Source organism: Cupressus sempervirens, chromosome 10, assembly GCF_028749045.1.
Source record: "Cupressus sempervirens isolate cs-2001-9-10 chromosome 10, ASM2874904v1, whole genome shotgun sequence".
Lineage (NCBI taxonomy): Eukaryota > Viridiplantae > Streptophyta > Pinopsida > Cupressales > Cupressaceae > Cupressus > Cupressus sempervirens.
The window spans coordinates 743,846,692-743,854,493 of NC_143127.1; the positions used below are offsets into that span (position 1 = coordinate 743,846,692).

General features: G+C 35.5%; 1 protein-coding gene across 1 annotated transcript; it reads right to left on the reverse strand.

Moving 5' to 3' along the window:
• Positions 1-4,112: 4,112 nt before the first annotated feature.
• Positions 4,113-7,301, reverse strand: LOC149536035 (uncharacterized). Its single transcript, XM_089804724.1, has 3 exons — positions 7,129-7,301; positions 6,896-6,953; positions 4,113-6,805 (listed from the first exon to the last, which is right to left on the reverse strand). The coding sequence occupies exons 2-3, from the start codon at positions 6,938-6,940 to the stop codon at positions 4,133-4,135; spliced, it is 2,718 nt and encodes a 905-aa protein (XP_089660850.1). The 5' UTR covers positions 6,941-6,953; positions 7,129-7,301; the 3' UTR covers positions 4,113-4,132.
• Positions 7,302-7,802: the final 501 nt, after the last annotated feature.

The window sequence follows — 7,802 nt, forward strand, 5'->3', positions numbered from 1 at the left end:
AAGATTGTAATGATAAGGAGGAGGTTTTAAGGAGAGATCATTCAAGGTTAACATTATAGAAAATCAATTCTCTAAGGTTTAAGTTCAAAATAGAGGGGGTTATTGAGGATGGCTTAGATATAGTTGAACCAAGCTGGGAAGAATCTCATGAATTGAAGTCATTGGTAGTAGATTGGAACCAAGATGACGAGGAGGATATAAATCTAAGAGCTAGATTTATATTTACTTACACAGATGACTGGCTAAGGAAGCATAGCAAGAAAGTTGTCAATGAACCCTCTTTAGGGGTGGTTTCCTTTTTTGACCCATCATCTTCTAACATTCCACTTTCCTCTCCTATTGCAGCTAGTGAATTAGTTCAAGGTAAAAAAAGGAGGATGCCCATCCATATGCAAAGCATGACTTTGAGGACTAGGTCCCAAGCTAAATCAAAGGCCCTTAAGCAACACAAAGTTCAAACAAAGAAGATGTCATCTCAGGGGCAGGATTCAACTGATGGTCTCAATTTCTTAGATGGTGCAAATGGTGATGTATAGATCATTGAGGCTCCTAAGGTGAATCAACCAAAGTTTATGACTCCCACTAGAGACCCTCAGGAAATTTTTGTAGGTCCTGCTATCCCTGCCAGGCTATCTAGCACAATCAACAAGAAAAGAAGTCTACAACCAGTTACATCACCTGTGAAGGACATTGTAACTAAATAAGTTTCATAGGGTTCAAAGGTTAAGAAGTTGAAGAAAGATGCCCACCTAACCAAGGACCCAATGACTGGGAAGATAACTGCTAAAATAGCCACATACAAGTAGAAAATGGAGTCTGATGATATTGATGATGAAGGTTTCAAAGTTACCTCGGTTGAGTTAGGGACCACGAAGCACTGGTAATCACTTCTTCAAATTCTCTGTTGACCACATGCTAACTCAATCTAAGAAGGATAGCAAAGAGAAAAAGGAGCTTAAGGGCATGGTAATGACTATGGCCGCATATATTGATTCTTTGATGAATCTCGGTGCATTACTAGTTGTTCAAGCTCCCAAAGCTTTTGATTCAAATTCTTTTGGAAGTCAAAAATTGATGAAGCAAATGCAAAGAGGAAAGCTGCTAGCAGATGCCATGAAGGATTGGGCGAAAATCATCATTAAATAAGGTAATAAGTTTATTTTGGAATTCATGAATCTATATGTTGAAGGGGAATCACAACTAGGAGAGATTCAAACTTTGATTCCCAGGTGGGAAGTAGAGCAAAGCTAGTGTCAGATGATTGTTTTTCATGTAACTAAAGTAGAGAGGTTTGGGGTGCTCAAGTTTCTGAATGAGAACCCTATGAAAAATTTAGATCCCTACATGTTGTTTATCATGAAAAACATGAGTTAGAAGGAGTCAGTTTATAAGGAGATGATTAAAGAAGTGTAGGGCATCGAGTACAAAGTCACTGGAATGCACGAAGAACTCCTGAAAGATATGAAAGTAGTAAATCCTATGGGAATCCTATAGTTTGACGAAGGGAATATGGATTCTAAGACACTAACTAAGAACTTCAATGAAGCTGTTAAACATATTAGGGATAATGAATTGCCCAGTGCTAATGACTTCATTGCGTTGGCAAACATTGAGTTGATGTTACATCTCAACAAAGACCACATGCGGCATCAAAGCTTGAAGATAAAGGAGTTCTAATGGTAGAAGGATGTGTGTAGGGCCAGATTGCTGAGCCTAAAAAATCCACATTCCCATGTGATGCAGGAGCTCATGAACACTTTTTGGAGCTGGAAGTTGGTGTATCAAACCGTGGGCGAGGAAGAGAAGATTGGTGGTGAGACTTGAACAAGATAGTTGTTTAGTTACATTTTGACACCTATTTTATAACTTCTTTCTTGTTCATAACTGTTTCTTGTTTTAACCAAAATGGTTGGGTTTTGATGGAGGCCTTTCAAATTTTGTAATGGAAGTATAAATGCTGGGGCATTGAACTAATTAATTTTAGAAGGAGATAGCTAGAAACTCTAATACGTAGATACTTTTATACAGTAATCAAAGAATAGTATATGGATGTTTTTCTTTTGAATGACTATGTGCATGAAGAAGGTTTAACATATATATATATATATATATATATATATATATATATATATATATATATATATATATATCATCTTGAATTCAACTTGGAAACTTGGTGTTCAAAGTGTTTAGACCATTGTTACTTTGTGAACTCTGGTTTATTGGTTTGAGATATTTGATTGCTATTCTTATTGTAAGTTCATTTCAATTAAGGTGTTTGAATGATTGAGATCAATTCATGGTGTTATTCATTCCTTTGAAGTAGATGTTTTGTGGAAGTATGGTTCGATGGATATTTATCTTTGTTGTTTGTATTGATTCTTACCTCACTATCGAAGAGTAAGTGAGAGATCCTTACGTGCTTTCTGGTTAAAGTGCAAAGACAATTTTGAATTCATTGTGAATTTCATAAAGGGAGCTATACCTTTAAAATTTAGAGAGAAGATCGAATAACATGAGATTTTCTCAACTATTGTGGACATTTTGTAATTTCTATACCCTGGGCATAGAGTGAATTTGCTAAATAGTTGAAGGACAATCTGTTCACCAACAAAAATCTTCTTCCTACCTATGTGTAGAGCCTCTTTGGGATATCAAGTAAAGATGTTGACCTTATGGAGAAGATCCAAAGGAATTTTGTATGGTATGGTTTTGAAGACCATAAGAGATTCCCTTTCATTTCCTGGGATAATATCTTCCTTACCTAAAAAATTGGTGGTTTGGGCATTAGAAAACTGAGACCTTTCAACAATATCCTTCAAGATAAACAGATATGGAGAATCTTTATTGTTGAGAATCTTTTGTCTTTTTCTGCATTTTCAACCATTATGTGTGTTTGTGCATGTGCACGTACATGCATTTGGTTTGTATTTTCTTACAAACCCAATCCGAAGCCTAGATCTTGAATCGATAATTTTTTAAAACAATAATGAAAATCTCATTCAATCTCCAAATTACATTTATTGTGAAATTGAAAAGTCATCAGTTGGCATCATTTAACTGTTACAAGCTAGAGTTGTTGACATATTAATGCCCAGTACAACCACTAGACTTATAGAACATAGGAGGCGGTTAAGCCATGTCATTTGCAGTTAGTCCAACAATGCCCCCCTTAGCATATTACCTTAGGAGACGATGTTCTTGACTTTGTGTCCCTCATTCCTACAAGGAAAATGTCTGATTTGATGTATTTTTTTTCTGAGAATGAGAGTTCCTTTATAAAATGTAATAGATCATTTATTCTAATTTGGTTTTATAAAAACAGGGTTGGGGGAGGGGGTGTGGGGGGATGGGGAATTGGATTTGACAATGTTTCATCGAAGGAAGCAAAAATTAGAGGGCAAGCTCAGCCTTCTATTCAGCTCACTTACCATAATTATGATAGGGAGAAAGGTGAGAATCACATGGATTACTTCGTAGTTCAAGTGTTGTTATCTCTTTTAAGAAATGCATATTTGACTACACAAAACTGAAGAGCAGAGTTTTATGGCTGTCTGCCATTGATTTGCTCTGGAAAATTATTCCCCTTTCAGTTGCAAAGTTTCATGGCTATCTCTCATTGAGGTTCTTTGTACAATTGTTCCGCTTCAGTTTTTTTGGTTCTCTTCATTTGGTCAATTTATTTTCATCATAAGATGCAAATTACATAATAGGAAGAAAATTATGGCTTATGCTTTGTGATATAACCTTGCTTTGACTTTCTCCATTTTTTCAACAAAATCTAGGGTTAGGTACCTTGATATGCTTCCTTGATAATTCTATAATAAAAATGCACGATTTGATCCAAATTTGATGTCAAAACATCCACCTTATGCGTAAGTATGTAAAATTTGTACACTATTTTGAGTATACAATCAGAATTCAACAACCTTAAAACTGTACGCAATTATGAATATGATATCTCATAAACAAAATTTAAAATGAACTTCAGAACATTGCAATGTATTGCAGTGAAGGAATTTTTATAGTATACATCAATCAGAACTCACAAAACTGTAAGGATGAGTTAGAATCTAGATAATAGAAAACATAATGTTACGTTTCTCACAGAGTAGGCAGAAAGGGTGGTTATTTATACCATCCCACCAAACCAGCCATAAGGACACCCACGAAGTAGAGCATCTGGAGGAAGAACGATACATTTTGCGCCAGTAGGCAAACATTTTCTTAGAGGAGACTTGTTAATATCTGGAAGAATGCAAGATGTCAAATTACCAATAAAGGGCCTTTGGTTTTGATTTGAAACCCTCCAACTGCCCTCCTTCCTTTTCTCCTCGCTTTCTCTTCTCTTCATTTGCTTTTCCCTTACAAGATCTCCAGATTCCTTGTGTAATTTGGTATGTTTTCTTCCAATTTCTTCGAAGACATCAATTACATTCTTGAGCTCAATCATTTTTGCATTCATCTCTGTAATTTTTCCATCTTTTGTGTGAAGTAATGAATTTTTCGCAAATATGTCCTTTTGCAATAGTTGGTTTTCTCGATCAAGTTTAATGGCTTCCTGTTTCACTATTCTATTCTCCATAAGCAAATCTTCCATCACTTTATCACTAGTTTCTGAAAGAGATGTGAGTATCTGCCTCTCCACTGTCGCTGAATGAGGCATGTCATCAGCGGAAATGCTTTTGTAATCATTAGTCCCCATACCCAACTTGTTTTGAAGCTCATAGACTTGCTGTTTTAACGAATAATTTTTTTGAACCAAAGCCTGGTTTTCTTTATCAACTTGAAGGGCTTCCTGTTTCGCTGTTCTGTTCTCTGTAACCAGATCTTCCATTACTTTATCACTGGTTTTTGATAAAGATGTGAGTAACTGTGTCTCCCCTGTTGCTGAATCGAGCATATCATTAATGGAAACCCTTTTGTAATCATTAGCCAACATACCCAATTTGTTGTGAAGCTCATGGACTTCTTGTTTCAATGAGCCATTTTCTTGAATCAAAGCGTTCTCCCTGCTTGCTAACGTAGATCTAAGTGAGTTCCTTTCATTTTCTGCTAAATCGAAGCTATGATCATAATTTTCCAATTTCAACTTCAGAGATTCATTTTCAGTTGTCAGTTCTTCATATTTCTTTCTCAAATGTGTTTGATCATTGGTGATCGATTCCACTTGAGTTTGCAGGGCTTCCACTGTCTTTGTATTGCTCTCTGAGAGAGACATTAGACTCCATGTTTCATCTTCCATGGAACTTAGTGTGCCATTATAATCTCCCAACTGTGCCTTGAAAAATTCACATTCAACGTACAACTGTACATATTCTTGCCTCAAAATTCTTCCTTCATTAGTCATTGAATCAAGCTTATTTTGCAACCCTGCAATAGAGTCTTCAAATTTTGCCCTACAAGCTTCCCACAAGAGGCAATCTTCTCTCATCTGGGCATGCAATTCCTTATTCTTATTGTTGCATTCTCTCAGTTTGTCTTCCAAATCTTCTTTTTCTTCTGTTGAATGGATGCACAGAGCTTTATATTCCTTGATCATTATCTCTTTCTCATACTGCAGATCTACAACTATGCTTTCTAAATCCTCCTTATTACTGACCCACAGTAGCTCGTCTTCTTTGATTTTTGTATTTAATTCTCCAATCATGTCATTGCACTGTTTTAACCTAGTTTCTAACCGATTGTTTTCCTCTCTTAGCAAATTACACAGCTCTTGGTCTTTCTCTCTCAAAATCTTTGTTTCACCAAGTTCATTTTGTAGCGCTACAAGACCCTTTTCCAACTCATTTTTTTCCTCATTCAGCACATTACACAGCTCTTGTTCTTTCCCTCTCAAAATCTTTGTTTCACCAAGTTCATTTTGTAACATTAGCAGTGTCTTTTCCAGCTCGTTTTTTCCCTCTCTTAGCACATTACATAGCTCTTGGTCTTTCCTTCTCAGAATCTTTGTTTCATCAAGTTCATTTTCTACCATTATAAGAATCTTTTTCACCTCATTTTTTTCTTCTTCTGAATAACTCCACAAATCTTCATTTTTCTGAGTCAACATTCTCTCTTCGTTGAGCTCATTTTGCAGTTTTGCAATTGTAACTTCAAGTTCTCCTTTACAAGTATCCGACAAGTGCCTTTCTTCAGCTATCTTTTCCTTTAACTGTCTAGCTTCATCTATGGATGGCTTCAAATCACATTCCAACTCATTTTTACCTTTTTCTGATTGAGAACACAAATCTTCATGCTTCTGGCTTGACATTCTCACTTCATTAAGCTCATTTTGCAATTTCGCAAGTGCAGCTTCAAATTCTCTCTTACCTATATTCCACAAGTGCCTTTCTTCTGCTAATTTTTCTTCTAGTTGTCTAGCTTCATTGATGGATTGATTAAACTTATTTTCCAACTCACTTTTCTCTCTACTCATCTCATTGCATGAGACTTGATTATTGTGGGCCAAAATCTTTGTTTCATTAAGCTTTTTCTGCATATCTATTATTCTACTCTCTAACTTCGCCTTACAAGTATCCCAGAGGCCACCATTTTCAATGATTTTGGCATGCAATTCTTCATTCCTATTATTCAGCTCTTTCAACTCCTCTTCTAATTTTACTTTTTCCTGCCTTAATTGAATGCACTCTTTTTCATGATTCAGGCTCAAAACTCTTGTTGCATTCTGCTCATCTTGCAGCCCTTTTCTGTCATTGGTAATTGTATTCACTAACCCCTCATTCAAACTTGTCACCTTGTCACTGTTGCTTGCTTCTCTGTCATCTTTTACATTTACTGTTACTGGTGTTTGTTGGCTGAAGCTCTGCAAATTTGCTGATACAATCATCTTTCTTAGTTAGCATGTAATCATTTGCATGCATTTGTTTCAATTGTCTAAAGGTTGAGATGTTACCTGCTTCTTACTGCCCTTTGCTTTGGATCCTTTTCCCTTGGCCATATTTCTCCAACTCCTACAAAATCCAGTCAAAGCAATTATAATTTTCAAGATAAAAGATAACAAATAACAGATACTACACAAAATTTAACAGTTCCGTATCAAATTAAAAACCTAATAAAGCATTTTCAAAATATTATTTTATTCAAGGGATTGTAAATCTGAGGTCACAATTGATGGGGGTTTCATACCTAAGCGTGATACTCTGCACCAAATTTCTTTCCGATAAGGATCTTTTCAAAGAATGGAGTAATGCAAATTTATTATCACTTCTTCAAGAAGATGAATAGATCGATGCAATTATTTGTCAAGGAAGAAATTTGACGATATATAAATAAGAATTGCTGGTCTTAAGAGAAGGGTTGCGTCCCTTCCATTGAAAACTGATTTGTACGCGCAAGCTTTTAAGCACCCATTTTGGTCCTTCGTTCACCTCCACTTTTTTTAGAAGAATCGTTCCATGGAAGTTTTCAAAAAACTGACATGCTTTATTTTTGGGAATTTTTAATTTTTAATTTTTGTGGTTTTATTAATAATTAATTAATTAATTTAGAATATATTAATTGTTGAGAAACATGTGTCTCAACCTTGCAATCTTTTTTTGGAAAATTCCAAAATTAGTTTGTGGGAGTTTTCCACTTGTTTATGCATTGGAAAGTGGTTAGTGAGTTGTTAAATGAGTCTTGTCCTTAGTAGAATATAGGTAGGCTATTTTTAGAGCCTTGATGACTCATTTTGTGACTTTTATGGGAGTCTAGACTAAGAGACAAAATTGTGGACATGATTACTATTTTTAACCTGGTTGTTGTCAAAAATGGGTAACATGTGGCATGATAGTTTTGCTCATGCTTTTGTAAAACCTTAA